The sequence below is a fragment of the Eretmochelys imbricata genome, chromosome 7 (genome assembly GCF_965152235.1).
Source record: "Eretmochelys imbricata isolate rEreImb1 chromosome 7, rEreImb1.hap1, whole genome shotgun sequence".
NCBI lineage: Eukaryota > Metazoa > Chordata > Testudines > Cheloniidae > Eretmochelys > Eretmochelys imbricata.
Genome location: NC_135578.1, coordinates 23,035,083 through 23,058,441, shown reverse-complemented (window position 1 = coordinate 23,058,441; position 23,359 = coordinate 23,035,083). Strand labels below are relative to the sequence as shown.

The following is a 23,359-nucleotide window of genomic DNA, read 5'->3' as shown; positions in this document are numbered from 1 at the left end:
AAAGATTTCCAATGAGGTCCACACCTCCATTTGAAATTTGTATGGGCCCACAAATGAAAAACAGCTGAAAACCACTGTCATACATCATCTGCAGCACATAGAGGAAGTAACATATTTTTGCTTAAAGATTAACACTGTCAAATCAATACTCAGCGCTTTATGTACTATAAAAAGAAAAGGAGTACTTGTGGCACCTTAGAGACTAACAAAATTATTTAAGCATCAGCTTTCGTGAGCTACAGCTCACTTCATCGGATGCATTCCAACGAAAGCTTATGCTCAAATAAATTGGTTAGTCTCTAAGGTGCCACAAGTCCTCCTTTTCTTTTTTGCAAATACAGACTAACACGGCTGCTACTCTGAAACCTGTCATTATGTACTATAGTGTGTTGTTGCCTGCATTTCTAAATACTTCCCTCTTCTATATTGCAATCATTTATGTTTCTCCTTAGTGCTAATGCTTTCTTTGCACTGTGATGAATTATCTTAACTGGAAATGGAACATCCTTTTATGGTTATTTTTTTCTTTTTTCATTTCCAAGGGAAAATAACAAACCAGCTTCAAATATGAGGGACCCTTTGACAGCCAGAAGGGCTGCTTCTGTTCTTGCTGTAGATGTTTCCAACAGCCTTCATTAGTAGGATGATTTTTTACCAGTTACCACAAGAATATTCCACATAAACAAATCTGTCTTTGTTTTGCAATGGGACCCAAGAAAAAAGGCAAACAAGCTGCTTCATGAATAGCAGCTATTATTATCCTGCCTGTGTCTTTGGGACACCTGCACCAGTAGGGTCAGTTTCTGAGCCCAGGTGTGCAACACTCTTGAATGCAAAATGAAAGCAGTGTACCACTGTGGATACCTGTATGAGAGCAGGAGCTGCTTTTAGGAGCGCCCCACAATGAATCCCATAGATATGGGATTCCAAGCTGGCCCTTCGGCAATTGAAATGACAGCAGAATTATCTGAGCTATCCAGGTACCTCCAGCCTGACACATTCTTGGACTCGTGCTCCCCAGCCATGTGAAGATTGATAGGGGAGGAAGGATGAGAAGGGAAGAAGGATGATTGTGTAGTTGATTTGCAGGACATGGATTCAGGAGACTTGAGTTCTGTTCCTGGTTCTGTCACTGACTTAGGTTAAATCTTTCTCCCCGCACTCATGCAAATAGTGCATTTCACATTACAGGGATTACTAGTGTGGGAGTAGGCTTTGACTCTGAGGGTATGTCTACACTGCCAAAAAAAAAAAAAAGGTGTGCTCTTAACTTGGGCTGAACTAGTAGTGAAGATGTGGTTACTGGGGTTATGGCCTGAGTTCAAGCTTAAGCTTATAGCAGCCTGGGGTTGATCTCAAGCTGCATAGCCAAATTGCTGTGTCTTCACTGCTATTTTAGCATGGGTTAGCTAACCCAATTTAAGACTACATTTTTTTTTTTTGCCATGTAGAACATATCCGTAAGCCTTATCTACGTGCTAAAGTTGCAATGCTTTAACTATACCATATGCAAATGGCACAATCCCCCGCCCCCACCCCGCCCCCACTGTGGACACAGTTACACCAGTATAAATGTGCTTATACTATTATAGCTTATTCCTGTACAGGAAAGGTAATAAGGCACCTTTATAGCAGGATAACTGCATCCACATTCGGGCTTGTACTGATATGACTATATCAGTAAAAAAATCACACACTCTCAAGTGACACAGTTATAATGGTACAAAAACTGCTCTACAGCGGCCCTTACTGTGCGACCACCCAGTCCCTTAGCACCTGATCCTGCACTCCCTTATTGGTGCAGGGCATCCCAGTGAAATCAATGGAACTGTTATTGTTAGAAGTTGCTGGTATTGCTCACAAAAATAACATTTATTGTATTATGACCCTTCTAGACCAAGTAGTCCCATGCGGCATGAGTACTCCCACTGAAACCAAAGAGACTCCTTACTTAATGTAAGTCTGGGGAACCAGGTTTTTAGCTCTTCAAGCAGGGACTTGTCTTCATACATATTTGTACAACAACTAGCATAGTGACTGGGGTCTCTGGACACTACCATAAAAAAAGATGATGAAGGAACAAAGCCTCAGAAGCTGAAAAGACAAAACAGTCAACATACAAATAATGCGGTCAAAACAGTGATTGGCTGTGTCTTAACACAGTGTTTGATATTGGGGATAATTTCTGGGGCAAATTTTTTGCAAGGACCTTTCATGATCAATGGTTTGCAGGACTGGGCCCTTACTCTCTCCGCACCTTAGTTTCCTCATCTATAAAATAGGTGTAATAAGCCTTAGTGGTGTTGTAAGGTTAAATTAATTATTTGTAAAGTGAGCTGATGTCCTTAGACGGAAGGATTGAACCCTCAGCAAGTTTGCAGATGACACTAAACTGGGAGGCGTGGTAGATACGCTGGAGGGTAGAGATAGGATACAGAGGGACCTAGACAAATTAGAGGATTTGGCCAAAAGAAATCTGATGAGGTTCAACAAGGACAAGTGCAGAGTCCTGCACTTAGGACAGAAGAATCCCCAGACTAGGGACCGAGTGGCTAGGCAGCAGTTCTGCAGAAAAGGACCTAGGGGTTACGGTGGACAAGAAGCTGGATATGAGTCAACAGTGTGCCCTTGTTGCCAAGAAGGCTAACGGCATTTTGGGCTGTATAAGTAGGAGCAGTGCCAGCAGATTGAGGGACGTGATCGTTCCCCTCTATTCGGCATTGGTGAGGCCTCATCTGGAGTACTGTGTCCAGTTTTGGCCCCACAGTACAAGAAGGATGTGGAAAAATTGGAAGGAGTCCAGCGGAGGGCAACAAAAATGATTAGGGGGCTGGAGCACATGATTTATGAGGAGAGGCTGCAGGAACTGGGATTATTTAGTCTGCAGAAGAGAAGAATGAGGGGGATTTGATAGCTGCTTTCAGCTACCTGAAAGGGGGTTCCAAAGAGAATGGATCTAGACTGTTCTCAGTGGTACCAGACGACAGAACAAGGAGTAATGGTCTCAAGTTGTAGTGGGGAAGGTTTAAGTTGGATATTAGGAAAAACTTTTTCACGAGGAGGGTGGTGAAGCACTGGAATGGGTTACCTAGAGAGGTGGTGGAATCTCCTTCCTTAGAGGTTTTTAAGGTCAGGCTTGACAAAGCCCTGGCTGGGATGATTTAGTTGGGGATTGGTCCTGCTTTGAGCAGGGGGTTGGACTAGATGACCTCCTGAGGTGCCATCCAACTCTGATATTCTATGATTCTGTGAAGGTTCTGTAGAAGAAGGGGAAAATATTACTCAGCATTCTCTGAAGGTGTCTTGTTCCTGATGTCCTGGGGACATTCTTGAAGTCTGCCCAGTGATTCAAGGTGTGTACTCTACCTTTCAACTAGGGGCCTGTCTACATTTGCAGCAGTGCAGCTGCACCGCTGTAGCGCTTAGTGAAGATGCTGTCTATGTCAATGGGAGAGCTTCTCCTGTCAGCAAAGTTAATTCACCTCCCCAGACGGTGGTAGCTATCAAAATGACGGGAGAAGCCCTCCCGTCGAGCTGTCTACACCAGAAGTTAGGTCGGTATAACTGCATTGCTCATGGGGTGTGGAAATTCCTAACCCTGAGCAACATAGTTATACCGACATAAGTTGGTACTGTAGACGAAGCCTAGGAATAAGTTGCCCAGGTAGTGATCAGATAAGGGAAGAAGAACAAGAAGGTCGACAGAATTTTAAGGACTTCAGACACTCATGAGGAATAAATCAATATAGTAATTGTGTACTCTATTATTGTGTATAGATTGTACCAGCCAGATAAATAAAGAGAAGGTACAGTAAACAAACAACACAGTTTACAAGGAAGAAAGAGTAGTATTCTCTTTTCAGGAAACTCACTGACCTGAGCTGAACAAGAGGCTATTGTGTATTATCTCCCTCTTTCCTGTTCAGGCTTGAGGCTAAGTGGATGGAAAAGACTGTCCTATCTGAGAATAGAAAGAAGATTTAATTTGCGGTGACTGTCAGCTTTCTGCAGCTATACAGATGGGTCTTTTTTTAACATTTTTACCTTTGTTATTCAATGCCACTACAGTGAGGTTTCAAACTCACCTGTCAAACTCCACAGATCTGTGGTGGCTTAATTTGCTGGGCTGAAGGAGTGAGAAGTGATGAGGAAGCAGTAAGTAATTAAGCTCCTCTAGAGATAACATCTAGCTGACTTAGTAGTGAAGCTGTCCTTTTTTTTTAATCTGACACGAAAGCTATTTTATAATATTTGGAATATTAAAACACTGTATTATTATGAGCTTCCTTTATAATCTCATTTCATTAAAGGGATATTCCGTAGGTCAACATTTAAACTATCCTTCAGGCTGACTATAAGGGATTTTAGCAAGGGACACCATAAACTTAAAAATACCTTCTACTGTAAACAAGTACATTTCCCTTTTTACATTACTAACACCACTGTAGGTTACCAAAACAGAAAGACGTATAAAAATACATTTTGCCATTCGCTGTGGCCCAGTGGACAAGGCATTGGACTGGAACTAAGATGACCTAGAGTGAAATCCTGGTGCCATTGAAGCCAATAGCAACACTCCCATTGACTTTAGTGGGGCCAGGATTTCATCTCTAGATTTTATTTCCAGCTCTGCCACTGCTCTGCTGTGTGACCATGGGCAAGGCATTTCACTTCTTGTACTTCAGTTTATCCAGCTTTGAAATGGGAATAACAGACTTGCCTCTTTTGTAAAGCACTGAGAGTTCTGTGGATGAAAAGCACCATATGGGAGCTAGCTGTTATTATTTATGTTAGTTGTTTACTGGTTGCATTCTCCCAGACAGGGCAATGGAAATCAATGAAGAGTTTCACTTTTGTTTATCTCCAGTTTCATCTTCAGGTTCTTGCTGCAGTGGTTAGGGAACGTTTATTTGTTTAAAAACTGCAGTTTCTGCTTTTACTGCTTCCCACCTTTTGGAGTTTGCATCACCACTTTGGGATACAAACTCGCTGTTACATCAGGAAGGAGAGTCATGGCACAAAGAGTAGTGATGTCATATAAAAACAGCATCACATTGAAATGCAACATTAAGACTTCATAACATCTCGCCAGCCCCAAATCATTTTCAGACAGAGAAAAGTGTGCTGCTTGCCAGGCATGGCTTGGACAGTTCGACACCATTGGAGGCGGAAATGGCAATCCTTTGGCTCTTCCAAACCTGGAGTGAGGCACACTCCCCTGTGCTATCCCACATATTAACTATGACATCTTGGTTTGCTGGTAGTCCAAAAGGAATGCTGAGTAGAGTCCAGCAGCCATTGAGTTAACAATCGTAGTATTTTGGTTGTTTGCTTCTGACATTGTTACAGTTTTTAAAATGTGCCAAGATGGGCAGTATTTCTCAGTTGCTAATGAAAGAATGCACAGAAGACACAGCATTCCCTCAGCAGAATAACAGCTTGCCATTCCAATAAGTGTTGTTATTTCTGCTTTGCTGTAGCTGTGCATGTATGTTTTGGTTCAGTGACTGCCAGATACTGTAAATGAGTATTGATTTCCCTTTCTATTTAAAGCCATACTGCAGTAAACGCATCCAACGTGCCTTTAGCTTTGCTTGCATGTGCCCTAAGTAATTGCAACTCAGGGGTTGTCTGCACTGGGCTGTTTCTCCATCATTGCTATCACTAGCTTTAGTTCTACCAGTGGAGCTCTAATGTGGACAGTGCACCATTCAGCTTCTGGTGTTTTACTCACTGTGGCTAACCCAATCTACAAGACCAGTGCTTAAAATGCCAGTGAAAACTGGCTCCTTGTTTATTTAGTGTTTCTACCATTGTGACCACAGGTAAAGCTGAAGTGGTGTTAGCAATGGTGGAAATGTTTAAGGGAACAAGTCTACTGTAGCTAGAGACTTAGCTAGGTAGATAGCTGTGACCAAGGAATAATGCCGAGCTGGATGTACGTTGCAGTAGGTGAAAGTATGTAAACTTTTGTTACTGTAAATCAGCTGTAGATGGACTACTGTAATGTCTAATGTGCCAGTAATACAAGCTTTTGTATACCCAAAGCATGGAAAATGACTCAGCCCATAAAGCACATGTTCCAGTAATCACTGACTTAACAGGATTATAAAATGTCACATTTAACTGTTTACACTCAACATTCTCCTCCTACCTCTGGTTTGTGACAGACATGAAGTATTCAATTAATTGGAACATACTCAGAGCTTTGGCACATGCTTTGCTGATGACATTACTAATTTCCCAATGGATCAGTTCCTAATATTGCTTTTGACACAGCTTGTAAAATACCCTTTCACTGCAAAGATTCTTTTCATAGATGACCAGGGCTGACATGCAGTTCTGGAATATGGTGAGAAAGAATTATTCATCTGAAATCACTGTGCTTAACCTCTAGGTATTTTAAAAATACATAACTGCCTTACACTTAAGAAATAAATCTGTCCTTCAAGTTCCGTCTCCAAAACCTATGGGATTCCAAGACCTTTCCCTCCTGCCTCTTTGAAATCAGTCCAGAAGGAATTGGATACATGGGGATTTGTATTACCTTGGAAATCTATAGGTTATAAAAAGTAAATTATCCACCTTGCTTGAAGATAACAGATGAAGATTTCTGTAGCCAGCAAGGACTGCAGACTAAGTTGGATTGGAAGGATAAATGTGAGGATGGATAACTGAGCTTATGCAGGAAATAATCAAGAGTTCTTTTTGCACATTATGATAGAAGTTGCCTAGTTACAAACTGTACTGTTTGGTCCAAGTATTATAGTGAATTACATTTATATGTTCTACTTCAAACCATTGCCACTGGGTGGGAATTGTGCAGTCCTGCTTTATAAAAAAATAGATACAGACACTTTTGAAGTTCACAGGGGACAAAAGCCTGAAATTCTTACTTGCTCAGAACTCAATGGGATAGCTTGCCTGAGTAAGAACTGAATAAATGACCACAGCACGTCCGGGGCCGGATTTCCAATTAGGCAAAGTAGGCACGTGCCTAGGGGCACTGGCGTTCTGGGGCTCCTTACCTCTCTAAAATTGTATGCAACACAAAGGTCAGTTGTAGGCAGGGGGGCAATGAAGATGCTGTGCCTAGGGACGTGTCGGGTATGCTTTAGCTCAACCAGAAGTTCTGGGCTTGATGCAGGAATCACTTGGTATAATTATATGACCTGTTTTCTAGAGGAGGTCAGACTGGATGATCAAAATGGTCCCTTCTCGCCTTGAATATATAGTAGGACTGGACACAATCCTGCACTGAGTGGGGTTGGGAGTGGGCAAGCGGAGCCTCTCTCTTAATTAACCTTGCTTGGTTCCTGCCTGAGCAGCTCCCTCACTCATAGCTGTGTTGGCTTTGCAGAACTATGGGCTAACAGGAGCAAAAAGTAGTAAAAACTTATCTAGTCGGAAGAGTCAGTAGAAACGGCGCTGAATACGCCCTGGCAGCAGATTGGCTGAGTAAGAAAGGGTCATTTTTACAGTCACTTCTCAGAACAGAACCACACTTTTAAACAGCAAAGCTTTGTGTCTGGTTATTAAATCAACAGGTTTCAATATTGAATTTGATTGGCAAAAAAACAAAATGCCTTAAATATTAGTGATTCCTTGGCATACAGCTTCTGGCCCTTTAAATGTAGCTTTCTCAGGCCCTGAAAACTCAGCCTCTTTCATTGCACTATTCTTACTACTTCCTAGGCATCTACTCAGCTGGCACCCATTGCATTTTGATTTTAAGAATGAACCACTCATAAAGCTGACCCACTGAATTGCAAGTTCTGTCCTTTCAGAAACCCTTCAAGGCTGGGTACAGGCCTCTTAGAAGACGAAGGAGAGGTTGGGTCAGTAACCTTCTGGCAACTCTAGCTCTTACCCATTGCATGTGACAGCTATTAGCTAGCACGCACATTAATCCTTTTCCATGGCATTGTGGCCATGCAGCTATCTTTCATCCATAACAACTTCATTTTAAGTGAAAATTAATGTGGCATACGCGTGATAGAAAGTTGCTTATTATATTGCCTGTCAGTGGGACTTATGTGTCTCAATCCCTTAGGCACTTTTGAAAATTTCCCCCTACATGTTAGTACTAGTGACAGGTCTCTGGGGAAGTTCAGATCCAGAGCTGGATTTTGCAGGTTAGGCCTATCTTTTACACTTTTTACATACGTAACAAGGTCAGCACCCACCTCTAATGAGCACCCCCTCTGGTTGGATTTGTCTGCATTCTTTCAGTTCTGGTTCCCCCTTTTGGTTCTCCGGTGGGTTTTTTTTCAGCGACTGAGTCCTCTGGCTGAGTCACACATGCTATCTGCACAAGAACCAGACAGACCCCTTCTGGGGTATACTGTCCACCAGGGCCTATCTCAGTACCCCTCTGGTGATGTCTCTCTAGCCCTCCCTGGGCTCAGTCTTTAAGTAGTCCCAACCCTGGTATGGGGCCATATCGCCAGGGCTTCCTCCTTGGAGACACTATCATCCTGTGGCCCTCCCCGGGCTCAGTCCCTACTTAGTCCCAGCAGCCATCTAGGAGCTCCTTTATTGCTCCCCCAGTCCCTGCCAGCAGACTGTCTTTGGTCCTTTTGTTCTTCCAGCCAGGAACACCGTTCTTTCTCTTCCAGCTCCAAAAAGCAACTAACTGCTGCTCTGTTCTGCAGCTCCTTTTATATAGCCCTCCTGGCCCCTGATTGGCCATTCTAGTAGCCCCTGTGATTGGTTTCTTCCTCCCAACCACTCTAGGACACTTGGAGGACCTCTCCCACTCTTCCTTTTTGGGATGGCAGAACCCTGAGGCCTCCCGCAGGGGACCTTTAGGCCTAGTCCAGTCCATCACAATATATCTATAGCATCTTCCATCTGAGGCTCTCAGAGTGCTCTACAGATGTCAATGCATTAATCCTTATAGCACTCCTAGGAGATAGGCAAGTACGCAATCCCCATTTTACACCTTGGGAGAGGGAGGCTGAGGCACAAAGAGGTGAATTGACCTGCCCAGGGTCACATAACAAGGCTGTAGCAGAGCAAAGAGTAAAACCCGGTACAAAACTGAATCCAGTCTGGTTCATAAATAACCAGATCCTGATGGGGAGGGATGGGTTAGTAGTCCTGGTACAAAGAGTTTATGTTAACACACTTCTCAATCGTGTGTGACCTGAGCCTGCATTTGTGTATTTAGATTTAGGATCCCTGATTCATTATTCCAATGAAGCTAAGGACTAACCCCATTGCAATCACTGGAATTACAACAGCATAAAACTGGTGTGAGAGGCATCTCAAGCACAAAGTCTTTTAAAATTCTGTCTAGCCTATCTGCGTTTCCAAAGTGCCCATCAGTCTGCCAGGTTTGGGGCAGCAGACCTTGCAGTTGGTTCTGCTGGGGCAGATCCCACCACCTTGGTGGGGAAATGGAGGAAGGGGGAGTTGGGGAAGACTTTGCGACAGGATCCTTGTGATCCCTTCTTGTGGGTTTACCCTGGAAAGGGATGGGAAGGGAAGATTAGGCCTAGGAATTTTACTTTACAACACCACATAATTCACCTCAGACTTTAGCCCAGTGTCTCCTAAAAGATAATAGCCTTTAAACAAAATATCTGTTATTAAAATGTTAAATTTCAGAGATCTGCATGGAATCACTCTACTCATTCAGTCGCAGTGTCCAGAGAATACTTCCACCGTTTGCTTCAACTCTTTGCATTTTTTAGCAGATCAGTTGTGAGCTATTCACATTGATGTTTCACATTTTCAAAAGACCCGATAAATCATACATTCCAAGCTGTTTCTCTGCATTATTTCATGCTGGCTCTAGTTGGATTCCGGTGGAGCCTTTTGTATGGAAATCTATCTGTGCTGTGCAATTCTGTCTCAGCTCTATTCATTTATAACAACAACACTTTCCGGTATCGCTGAATAACCTATCAACGTTATTCTACTCTGGCAGTCATGTCTGCTGTAAAAATCTCATCCCAACACTATGTAGATGAAGGAATTGTTGCAATCTTCGGATCCAGTAAGATATTAGATCTGCAAACACTTACTCATGTGTAGTCCTATGAAAGTCAGAGAAACTGCTCATGTGTGTAGAATGTTACAAGTGTAGTTTCAGGGCTTGGAGACATTTTCTGGTCCTAAAAGAATGCATACCGGTCCCACTAAAGTGTCTTTAGCCCTGTCTGGTCACAAGATAACAGATCTTACAATCACATCATTCTGCTTACAGTCTTGCTCTCCCTCGGGCTGCCCCCCCCCCCGACGCCAATCTAGTTAATATTGTAGTGGTCTCTATCTTGATAAATAAAATAATACAAGAAAGTATATCTCATGGCCCAACTGGACTTGAATCCCAATTTTCTAATGGTATGAAACATTTGTTTCTAGCCTTGGTGGAGGGTAGGGATCACAAGACATCAGCCCTTAAAACAATGCCAGTCTCTCAAGTAAAGCAGTTTCCTTGGCACTGATCCAGGACTGAATACGTTCCCTGCAAACTGCTCTCCTTTGGCACAGGGATTATAGTGTCCTAGACTTGAGACCAGCATAATTTAAATGGCTGGCTGAAAGTAAGAAATAACATATTACAGGATGTGTAATTATAATGGTAAGTATACAAGTGTTCAAAGCGTTGAGAGCTGAGACCTACTTTTGCTGTGATGGCTACAAAAATATGCCAAATAAACATTAATTTATATATTTTAAAAAATTCTTTACCAAACATGTACCAGCTTTCTCTGAGTAATGGCATAATCTTACCACTACCATGCATAACGACCCTTATTCATCAAGGCACTTAAGCACATGTGTCGTCTCATTGATTTCATTGGACTACATCCATGCTTACAGTTTGGCATCAGGTTGGGTATCTTGCTGAACTGAGTCCAAAATGATGTTTAGTCACAAAGTTTAGCAACTACAGATCCCACATCCAGAGTCATTTGAAGCATCCAAAGCACCACAAAGATTTCTCTGGCTGAGTTCATGGAGCCTATGAAATTAACATGGTTCAGGCATAACTCAGTCTTCAGAAAAGCATTTCAAGCTGTGAGCACTGGCTTCTACCCGAGCCATGTCACTTCCAAATGATCTTGCCAGCAGAATTACAATTGGAGATGAAGGTACATTCTAAGACCAATTTCCTGTGAGGCCAACCCTGCAGTTGTTGCTTGCCAAGTCCATAGACACCGCAGTCCTACAAAGTGCTAAAGCCTGCAGTGTATCTGTATTAACTTTAAATGACACCAAAAAAGGAACGTTAAGATAAAAATTGAAAAGAGTTTCCTATTTGCTGTATTGTATTTCTTTCTTTTCACAAGCATTATGATTGGAGGGAGTCCACGGTGATTCCAGAGCCCGTGCTCCAGCCTGCATCCGAACATCTACACCACAGTTTTACAGCCTCACAGCCCGAGCCCTGTGAACCTGAGGTCAGCTGACACAGGCTAGCCATGGCTGTTTATCTGCTGTGTAGACATACCCTCAGGTGCATTTGAGAATTTTATCCATGATGCTTTGCAGGCAAATAAAAGACAAGGTCCCTGCCACATGACATTTAAGGATCCAATTCCGGAACTGCTATATCCTAGTTCCGTTGCAGTCATTTGGGACTAAGAATTACTTGTGAGTAAAGGCTGCAGGATCGGGCCCTATACCCTTAATTTTGTGAAACATTGAACTCCCTCAACTTCCACATATTTCAGTAAGGTGCTCAGCACTTTAGCTGATCTAGTTCTAAGTCAGTGAGGTGGCATGGGTATGAATGAGAGCAAAATTTAGCCTCCAGTGTAATTGCAAGATAAAGTAGCAATTAATGTCTCCTTACAATGCTCTCACTTTACCGGCTTGCTCACTTCACCAGAAATTGCATACCATGAAGGTCACCTGGTATGTTATTGGTATTTTAAATGACTTGTCATCTGAGAAACTACTTGTTGTGCCTGGAAACCATGGTGAGGGACACCTTGGAAATGCCAGATATAGACCGGCAAAAAATTCTCCTTTTTATTCCCTTACTCTGGTTTGGTGTTTGACTTGTAGACAAGCAAAGCAAGCAGGATCTAAAGAATGTGCATTAGTCATCTTGAGTTTGCTTCAGAATTCTCTCCCACCCCACACCCCTTGTTCTGAAAGCTTAAGATCTCTTAGCCTTTTCTAAGGGAAATGTTAACTCAAGGCATTACTACTGTATGTCAGGTCATTTTGGAACTCCTAGTGTGGCCTGTCAAATGCTCTCTAACACCCAGGGCTAGGGATGCTACATTTCCTGGTCTTCTTGTTACTGATTAGCATTAATGAAATGTCAGGGTAACCTTATATAGATAGCTGTTAGAGAATCTACTCTTTGCTTTGTGAAGCCTGTCTAGTTCGAATGGATGGTCTGTCAGGTTGTCTAGCATTAGCAATTATTTTGCAAATCAGTGTTAATCAAAGAGATGGGGCAGTGATTACTACAGCATCTAGCATTGTCTCTAAGTTTAAATATAACTAAGATCAAAGCAGTTTCTTTGTGTGAATACATCTTTTACAGCTGTACCAAAAATCCTTGTGAAAATAGGGTTGAAGATTTCACTAAATGTAAATTGTTGTTACCATTTATTATTAGTTCATTTTAGGATTTTTTTAAATATACAGTACTGAAAAACTTGAAGTAGCGGTCTCTGGTCTCTAGTGTGGTTACAGGTGTTCTGACAACAGATTACACCTTTAAATGAATAACTCAGATTTGAGACACTAAAATTTAATAGGGGTGAAAAAAGATCTACCAATCAGAGCAAACTTCTGGAGTTTCACTCGGCCATAATTATTTTTACAACAAAATCAACATTCTTTATAAATACTGTCCAGTAAAGACACAGGAAAATTTCTCCAAACTCAAACCATTATTTTCATTATTTGATGATATTCCTCTGAATGTGTAAGAAATTTGTAAAATGTGAGTCCTTAGTGAGGAGCATTTGTATAGCGCCTTTCACACAGCAGGATCCGAGAGTGGTTTATGCTCTGTTAGCCTAAGGTTGCTGTAACTGTTTAGGAATCACTTCACTCAGTGCAGCTATTTCTGGGTTGAAAATGGGTAAAAACACTGATGTTGGGATCAAGTCCAGCATTCCCCAAACTTCAACTCAGGTCCTGGGTTCTGGTTTGCGTTCATATTTTTGTTGAAATCCTGTAAGCATTTAACATTGTGTGCAGCAATGTAAGTCAGAACAACAATTTAAGTCAGAAAGTGTATAATAATATATCTGGGTGAAACTACAGAGAGAGGTCCTAACCTTGATTCCACTGAAGTCAATCACAACACTTCCATTGATTTCCATAGGAGCAAAGTCCAGTCCAGAATGTAATTAGCCTGATAAAGGAGAGTTACAGAGACCCACTTACAATATTGACCTGTAGCTTCCCATTGTGGCAGCCTCGTGCTGAGCCAGGTGGAAAAGTACAGTACATCCATCCAGTGTGCAGCTGGTTCACATATAGCCAAAGGCCTGCCACCATCAAGCCATCTGTTCCAGGTTCATGTGATGTTATTTCTTCTCCTGTGCTCCTAGGTCTTTATGGACAATCTGCTCCCTTCCTCATCATGGTACCATCAGTTAAATGCCACTCGGGCCCCACATTTACCTGGCTTGAATTTGTTGATGTCTGAGGTGCTTGTTGATAAAATGATAATGCTATTTTTACCCACAGCTCTGGTGCCTTTCTAGGCTGATTTCCAAGTTAATGCTTTATACCTTGATGTTCCATTTAGGGCCCTTGTGTTTATCGCTCATGGTGCTGGGGAACACTGCGGCCGCTATGATGACTTAGCCCAGATGCTGACAGGACTTAACTTGTTTGTATTTGCTCATGACCATGGTGAGTATGATAAAAGAAACAGCATGTGACATATAGCAGATCAGGGCCGTAAGCGAGGTAAATGGAGTTAAAACTGTTCAGCAGGAAGAAAAAAGAAAATAAATTTATTATAGACCAGCATAAAAGGGAATGGACTGATTAATGCATCATGTAGTACTGCCTGTCTAATCTAGCCTATCTATCAAATGGCCATGCAGGTTCCTTGGGTTTTCTCAGCCTTGTCCTTATGGAGCCACCATTTACACTATTTTTACCCTCTCCTTATGGGATTGTCACTGTTGCGCCTTGTCTCTGGTTGTGGTGGGGATTTTTGCCTCTCCCTCCTAGGGTCACCATAACTGCCGTCCTGAATCACCCCAAGTTGATGCTGAAATGGCAGTGTGTCTTTCACACTCTCACTGAACCTGAAGGCCTTCCCTCAGGACACAAACAGACAAAGGGTTAGAGTGACATCTCTTAGCAATCCCCATGAACTGGGACAGTCCAACAATATTTTAAATGATTTGCTTCCTTGTCCTGCAGCAGTCCCCTCCTGCCTTTTCCTGCACTCACAGCTTGCCACTCTCCTGCCCCTTTAAGCCTTTGCTTTGTTTTTATCATTGCATAGAGCTGCCTCTGTGATAGATGCTATACAAATTAGCAAAATAAATAAATGGGATTGATCAGGGCAGTGGATGAGCGGTGAGGCCAAATTCAGAGGTGGGTGGTAGAAATGGTATGAATCTATGCTGATGTAACTTGGGCCTGGTCTGCACCTAACGTTTAGGTTGTCCTAGATACGTCACTCAGAGCAGTGAAGCATTCACAGTGTAGATACTGCTAGGTATCTTTGGCTTTTCTTGACTGAAATCAAGACCATAATTTGGCCTGTAGTCCCCGGCCCCTCTGACACACACTTATTGACATGTAAATTACGTCACAGTACACTTTACCTCTGAATTTAGCCTGAGGTGTCTCACCAATCTGAACACTTCAGAGTTTAGGGAATTTGAGATCCAGCAGAGGCCCATCTGGTCTTCAGGAACAATGGCAAAACCGCAGCGAGACCCAACATCCCCGTTCTCCTTTTAGATATACACTTGAGACTCCGTACTGGTGTCTCACAGCAGAAATCGGCCCTAGGTTTCCTTAGGATAGAGATAGTCTGGTAGTCAAGTTAATTGTCATATTTTTACAATGCTGTGATTGTATGAAGAGTGAATGAAACACCACATACAGGGTTGGCTTTAACAACAGGCAAACAGGCAGTTGGCCAGGACAGAAAAGTCTTTGCAGACAGTATGGGCCTGTTTCTCCTTTCACTTATGGAATTTTAACACCACTGTAACGCCATTCATTTCAGTAGACTTCCTTTTGATTTACACCTGCATAAAGTGAGGCTAGTCAGGCTTTATGTATGTAGTTATCCAGGTGGAAAGTGTTTCTTTTTCTCATGTGGCATAAAGTTGATGAGAAAGATCATATAGTGTGTTGAGCAGACGTCCTATTGTATGCCAGGCTGCCTCTGTAGCCACCCAGATTTCTGTTGTTATTCCACATAGGAGCTATGCAGAATTTTAGCACACACCTAAGCGATTTGTTTGAATGCCAGAGCTATGAAGATCTGGGCACTCTGGACTGTGGAGCTGTTGTTACTTTTTTGCTTTAGTTCCTTCTGCTCCTCACAAGAAAACTTTTAACAAGATTGAAGTAGCAGATTTAAAAAATAATATTTAACGGGTTGGAAATGGAAACAGCAACAAGACACAGCACTTTATAGTGTAAATTTAATAGGGAGAGAATACCACATCTCGAGACAGAAAAGGAGCTTTGAAAGCAAAGGTACCTGTCAGGAGTTACTGCACTATATAAAGAGAAGTGTATTCACTCTGTGTTGCCTTGAATATCTTTTAGGCTAGAGAACGGCAAATATTCTTTTATGAACAGAGAACAATTCCTTTCGTTCCTTTTCTTACCTTCTTTGAATAGCAGGATCCAAATTAGAGCATCATTATTGACTTTGCAACCGGTAAAGATAACTGTTAACTCACTAACTGATAAATGATAACTCACTAACTGTTCTGAGAGAGGCCAAATTTTGTTGGTGAAAGAGACAAGCTTTCGAGCCACACCGAGCTTTTCAGAAAAGTAAACCCAGAAACTTTACCATAACATTTTCCATCCATAACAAACAGGTTTGTCACATAAAGGACCACAAAAGTCAGATACTGGAGACAATGTAGAAAACCCTTCTATATTACAAAGGAACTCTTCGTTTTTCCTTTTCCTTCAGAAGAGCTCTGTGTAGCTCAAAAGCTTGTCTCTTTCACCTACAGAAGTTAATATCACCAATAAAAGATATTACCTCACCCACCCTGTCTCTTTAATATGGCTACAACAACACTGCAAGAAACTGTTCTGAATCAGGTTATATTATTTGGGCATACTCTCCAATAGAAAGAAAAGGAGTACTTGTGGCACCTTAGAGACTAACAAATTTATTAGAGCATAAGCTTTCATGAGCTTATGCTCTAATAAATTTGTTAGTCTCTAAGGTGCCACAAGTACTCCTTTTCTTTTTGCGGATACAGACTAACGCGGCTGCTACTCTGAAACATGTCCAATAGAAGTTTCCAAACACAGTAACAGACTGCCTTAAATGGTAAAAAATTTCCCTTATTGGAAATTTTCCCAAACTGATGATAACTTAATGCCACAAGAATGCTTAATTCTCCATTACATCTCCCAAAATAGTCAGTCAAACATTACTTTGTTTTGTGCTAAGCCCATGATAAACCATGAGAGCATCTGGCAGAGGAAAAAACGAAGAGTTCCTTTGTAATATAGAAAGATTTTCTCCATTGTCTCCAGTGTCTGGCTTTTGTGGTCCTTTGTGATAAACCTATTTGTTATGGATGGAAAATGTTATGGCAAAGTTCCTGGGTTCACTCAGGGCATCGCAACATGGGGCAGTGTTAAGGTTGTTTGGATGACCTTGCTATGCATTTCTAGATGTTCATAACATTTGGGTTTCTTTGAAATTTAACCTCAATTCTGAATTTCCTGAATTAATAGTGGCTGGGTTTGGGGTTTTTTTTTATAGTTGTTGTTTTTGTTTTTTAATAACTTCAACATTCTTGTAAGGTTTTTAACCCTTACATTACTGATTTGTACTCTCAACCTTCCCTCTCACTTCATGAAGTTATTTTCCAAGTACTGAATGTTTTCTGTGTTGCCGTCAGTTTAATTTAAAAAGAGGAAACCTATCTTTTTGTGAAGCTCTGATGATAGTAAAAAAAAAAAGAGAATATGTCTACATTGGTTGCCCTGGAAGGTCTTTGATTTATTGGGGACACAGTGAGGAGTCACTCATCAGCAACAAATTTATGTTGGAGATTCAGCCAAGTTCTGGTGATGTTATGTTTTCTGTGGATTGGGGAGATTGCTACCTGTTTTGGACACATCCTTTAGATAGGCTGTCTTAGGATGGGGATCTATGAAGCTAAGAGCCAAAGAAAATGAAAATGAAGGATAGAGAACCTGGCTTCATTTTCACATGCAAAGCGCTTTCATTTATTAAAGTTTGAAGTGTTCCATCCACCCTCATCAGAATCATAGAATATCAGAGTTGGAAGGGACCTCTGGAGGTCATCTAGTCCAACCCCTTGCCCAGAGCAGGACCAATCCCCAACTAAATCATCCCAGCCAGGGCTTTGTCAAGCCTGACCTTAAAAACTTCTAAGGAAGGGGATTCCACCACCTCCCTAGGTAACGCATTCCAGTGTTTCACCACCCTCCTAGTGAAAAAGTTTTTCCTAATATCCAACCTAAATCTCCCCCACTGCAACTTGAGACCATTATTCCTTGTCCTGTCATCTGCTATCACTGAGAATAGTCTAGATCCATCCTCTTTGGATCCACCTTTCAGGTAGTTAAAAGCAGCTATCAAATTCCCCCTCATTCTTCTCTTCTGTAGACTAAACAATCCCAGTTCCCTCAGCCTCTCCTCATAAGTCATGTGTTCCAGACCTCTAATAATTTTTGTTGCCCTTCGCTGGACTCTCTCCAATTTTTCCATTGTAGACCCTCTCCTGTTTTGTCTGTTGTGGTGAGTTTTATATTTACTTTGATTGCGTTACATGACCAGAGCCTAAAAGGACCACTATTTCACTTTTATAGGTGGGTATCAACTAATAGCAGTTACTAAGGTATTTAGATTTTTGTAGATAGAAATCAGAATCTTGTATTTACCTCTCTCTTATCCCTTTGCAGGACATGCTGCAATATTTTTTCCCTTTTACATGGACTTGCTAGTGCTCCTTATGAGTGTAACATAAGTGGCTGTCGTTGTGGGGGAAGGATGAAATAATCTGACCCCTTTCCCCATCCCCACTACGGGGAGGTTCCTAGCCACTTAGTTTGCTTAAGCACAGTGCCAGTATGCAGTCCCTCAGCGCATCTCATCTGTGCAGGTATGTTCAGAGCTCCCATAAAGTCTCCCCTTTCTGAGGCACAGAATGTGTAGACACCTCCCAGTCTTTCACCTTGCTTTGAAACTTAAGAGGACCACCAGGTGAATTTCATGCTCTAAAGGATCTGTAAAGTCAGATCAGAATGAAGGGAAAGATGTTGCTCTTGTAGCTTATATAGATTATTTAGGTGTTCCTAACTGAAGTACCCTGCTGCTACTTTGTATGTGGTTTGCTTTCGTGGTCAGTTGGAAGTCCCCTCAGACAGAGATCCACTAATGCTTATGCTTTCCATTCATTTTCTCACCAGATTCCATACTTGATAAAACCCTTACTTTAAAAAGAAGAAACCAGCTGGAGCTACAGATTTAAAAATGCATCAAATGTTTGGGATTTTTCAGCAGGGTCGCTATTTTGTTCTTGCAACTGTTAAAAGACCATTGTTGGTGAGAACAGAAGTCTTCTATTTATTCATAGCACTGGGAAGGATTGATCTATAAGGAAAGCTATAAGGAAAGGTTAAAAGGACTAAATATGTACAGGCTGGGGGTGGGGTAAAATGATTGAGTATCAGCATTAATAAGAGCAAGGATTAGGGTGGTTCTGCATGTGAGAAGCATCAGCTCATGTAATAAAAGGAAAGGAAAATGTCTGGCTAGCAACATTCCGTAATAATAAGGTCAATCAGACTCCAGTATAGTCCCACAGGGGGATGGTGGAAGCCTTGGCAGGAGTTTAAGTTGGTTTGGACAAAGCACTCTGTAATGTTCTGCAAGGAACAATCTTGCTATGGTTGTGGGTGAGCTCAGTGAGCCCTAATGGTATATTCTGTCTCTGATTTCTGTGACTCAAAGACTGCTCGGTAGAATAAAAACAATATTGGCTTCTCTGCAGCAGGAACTTAAATTGCCATGAGGCACAGTCCCATATTCCCTCTGACAGTAACTACTATAAGATTTTTTTATGGGAGGCTGTGTGAACTCCAGAATGTTACTTGGACATTGCTTGGGGGAAAATGTCTTTGTGATCCCAGCTGGGGACAGCTTGTGCCCAGAACTGTTAGGATTCCTTGTGCCCAGTGATTTGTTTCTCGACAGCACACCATGGAAGGCAACATTGGTGGTGGGCCAAGAGAGGGGGGACAAGGTCTCCAATTATGCAAATCAAGTGGTCTTAACACCATGAACAAGTGGCATCAAAGGATTGCAGACCTTGTGTCCTGATCTTGGCTTGCATTTCCCTGCTATCTCCATGCATTCCATCTGTAAACAGTCTAGCTATATACGGGTGAAGTTAATTTCACACCCTGGTATCTTTCCTTTAATAACTTTACTAATGATTTGATTCTGGAAGGTCTCCAATTCTCCAGAGTCACAGAACTCATTCTCCTTTGTCAGACAGGGCTATAGCTGGGTCATTTTCTCCTTACTCTCTTACTTTGAGTTGCTGTCTGCACAGTCCAGTAAGGGAAAAGTCTTCAGAGCTTCAGGTTAGACTTTGCAGTACAGTCCCTGCAGGGAGAAATAATCTTTATTCTTCAAATTACCTAGGCTTGACCTGTCTCTAAATATTTTATGATCACTGGATCATTTGGGTTGAAAGGGGCTGCTAATGGGTTATTAGTCCAGCCCCCGGGATCAAGGCAGGATGGATTTATGAAGCCATAAATTTAAATTGTAGTTCTTATAGCTATAAGAACTATAGCGTAGAAAGCCCCTGATCAGAGCAATGGTAATCAGAATATTACCTCAGCTGCAAAAGCTCTTTGATAATATTTTAAATCTCTAGCCATGTTATTTATTATATGGGAGCCATGCAGCAATCCCTGGAATTCACCACTGTATCTAATCCATGCCCCTCCTTGTAAGTAAAGGAAAGACAGCCAGAAACATTGCTGCACTCTTGAGAGGGAGGCAATGTTGTGTACTGGCTGGGGCATAGGATAGGTAGTCATCCCTGGTTTCATTCCAGTTCAGCCACTGATTCACAGTGCAAGTGTAACTTCCTTGAGCTTCACTTTCTCCATCTGTAAGATTAAGATAACAATACTGACCTGTCTCACTGCGGGGGATTGTGGGTGATATTTAACATACGTAAAGCACTTAGAAATCATGGGACGAAAGGTAAACGTGCAAAGCATTATTATCGCATGGCTCTACACTAGATATTACAACAGCTAATGCCATTTCTGGTTTGGAGAGCTAGAGACAAAGGGCCCCACGTTAGACCAAAATCCCCTGCCATTTGCCAACTCTCACTTATGGGAACTCAAGCTGGGAAAGTTTAGCAAAGCTCTGATACCCCTAGAGCTTGGCTGAAAAACTCTCAGACACACATCTTGCCTAGCATGTGGCAAAACCAGCACCTCCACCCATGGTCCCTCCCACCCTAATAGGGTTTCAAGTGCTATGTAGAATCCCCAACAAGCAGTTCTTGAAACTGCAAGAGCAAGTGGACCCCTAGAGCAGCTCTGCTGCTGCTGACTATTGGATTGCTCCGTCCCCGGCCTGTGTGGAAGCTCTGGGTCTAGCCAAGTGAATGAGGATGGTGGGAGGGTGAGGAGTTGGCTCTAACTGATTTTGATTCCAGTAGAACCTCAGAGTTACAAACACCAGAATTACGAACTGACCAGTCTACCACCCACCTCATTTGGAACCAGAAGTATGCAATCAGACAGCAGCAGAGACCAAAAAAAAATAAAAAGGCAAATACAGTACAGTACTATATTAAATGTAAACTACTAAAAAAATAAAGGGAAAGTTTAAAAAAAAAAATTTGACAAGGTAAGGAAACTGTTTCTGTGCTTGTTTTGTTTACATTAAGATGGTTAAAAGCAGCATTTTTCTTCTGCATAGTAAAGTTTCAAAGCTGAATTAAGTCAGTGTTCAGCTATAAACTTTTGAAAGAACCAAAACATTTTATTCAGCGCTACGAATATTTCTGAGTTACGAACAACGCCCATTCCCGAGTTCGTAATGCTGAGGTTCTACTGTATTTAAATATTAATTTTAAAAGTCTAACTTTAAAGTAGAGAATTGACCATGTTGGAGGTATAAGGACATCTTTTTCTCAGGACATAGTAGCAGCAGCTGACAAAATTGAAAAAAAAAAAAAAGTTAAATTAACCACAGATGATTTTGGAAGCCAGTTGCTTACAGCTGATAAGCTCCAGTCAGAATGAAACCTGTCATACCTATCTCCAGCAGCTCTGGTAAGTGGGGAACTAGGTCTGTAGTACTGTGTAGCTGAACAGAAGGGGCAACTTGATAAGAAAAACAGTTTAGTTGTAGCCGTGTTGGCTTGTCTCTCTCACCAACAGAAGTTGGTCCAATAAAAGATATTACCTCACCCACCTTGTCTCGCTAAGAAAGCACAGAACATTCAAACAGAGCTCCCTTATGTTATATGGAAAATACGATTTATTCTGCTAGATGACCCAAACTTACCATGAGCCTGACAAGCCTTTTCTCTTGAGTCCAGACTTTTGATTGGACACTGCATTCTTTCTTGCTTCCTCCTTTAAATTGCTGAGTGGTATTGTGCACTGATAGTTACCATGGTTCACCCCTGAGGTGGCTGTACCTCACTGGTAGATGAAGTGGACCCTCTACATCCCTTATAATGGAGCAGAATTTAATTTTATATTTAAAATGCCAACACCACTTTGTGAGTGCGTGGCAACGGCATTTAATCTCTGTGCCTCCATGAATTTGTCTGTAAAAGGCTTGTGGGGGTTATTAAATATGTATAAAATTTGACGTCCTTACACACAGGCTTTCTTCTAAGTGCAGAGTATTATTTTTATTGCTAAGGGGGCAAAATGACCCCATGACTCCCAAGCACAATTTAGAATGGGCTTTTCTGTTACATTCAGCAACTTTGTACATATGTAATTATTTTTAAATAGCAGAGATGGTCCCAAACAGCCCTCGGATGCCATGAGAGCTCAGACTTTAACATTATGTTTCACTTGGCCCAAACCAGGGCCACACTGGCAATTTATCAGGAGTCCAAGGCCACGCCTAGTGCCCCATTCCCATTGACTTCAAGGCCTTTTATTTGAATGAAGTGGAGCATATGGCAGCCACCCTCCTCTTTAATTCAGTGGTTCAGCCCATAGAGCCCACAGGTCTCAACATGCATTGGGTCCATCTTTTGTGGACATGGAGGTAGCCTCTCCATGTTGTACTTTTATTAAAGAGGAGGTCATCTGCAGGTCACGTTCTAGACCTGCATAGCCATCTTCTTTTGGAGTACGGTCATCTCAATCGTGAATCTGTCTTTTAGCATGAGCAGTGTATAAGATCTGAATATGACCTATCAGGATCATAAAATGCAAATTCCCTGCCTACATAGGATTGAGCCCCACAGTATATTTTACAGTGCTTCCATTTGAAGAAGGTTACTTTAACACAGAAGGAAAATACTTGATGAGTCATGAAAGCAAATACCTACAGCATTTCTCATGCTGGAAGAGACCACATATTAATACAGAGAAATGCAACTGTAATTTTTATTTTTGGCTCAATCCCTTGTAAAGTACGATGCAACAACATTGTCATACCAGGAAGCAGTTGGACCACACTGAACTAAAAACAGACAGTGAGACAGCATATAGCTGACAGTGTGGCACAAGCTGTAGTGAAATGCTTACCTTAAAGCATCCAGATTTGGAGCATAGGCATGGATTTACTCAGCATGTTTTCCCCCTCGTTACTTTAGGAAGTGCAGTGAGGATTCAACTTTCAGTCTCCTGTCCAGCTGTTAGACCCAGGGAGTCTGATTCTCCTCTCACACTGGTGTAAAACTAGGGTAACTCCATGGACTTCAGTGTAGTTACTCCAGAATTACACAGGTGTAAATGAGAGGAGAATCAGTCCCAGGGACTGTTTTTCAGTCAGGAAAGATGGAAAATTGCACACCAAGGTTGCATGTAGAGTTGCCACAAATACACATTCAACCAAGGGAGTGGAACATGTCAATTAAACATTAACATGTTCTTTTCTAAAAAAATCAGGAACAAATTTAGACATACTGTCAGATCTGGCTGGCCTGCTCCGGTTTTCATA

General features: G+C 41.9%; 1 protein-coding gene across 4 annotated transcripts in view; it reads left to right on the top strand.

Moving 5' to 3' along the window:
- Positions 1–23,359, top strand: part of MGLL (monoglyceride lipase) — an 84,994-nt gene that overhangs the window by 10,454 nt on the left and 51,181 nt on the right. For all 4 annotated transcript variants that reach the window (XM_077821161.1, XM_077821162.1, XM_077821160.1 and 1 more), the window contains exon 3: positions 13,736–13,842. In XM_077821161.1, the coding sequence (XP_077677287.1) occupies positions 13,736–13,842 (107 nt within the window). The remainder of the gene's footprint in view (positions 1–13,735; positions 13,843–23,359) is intronic.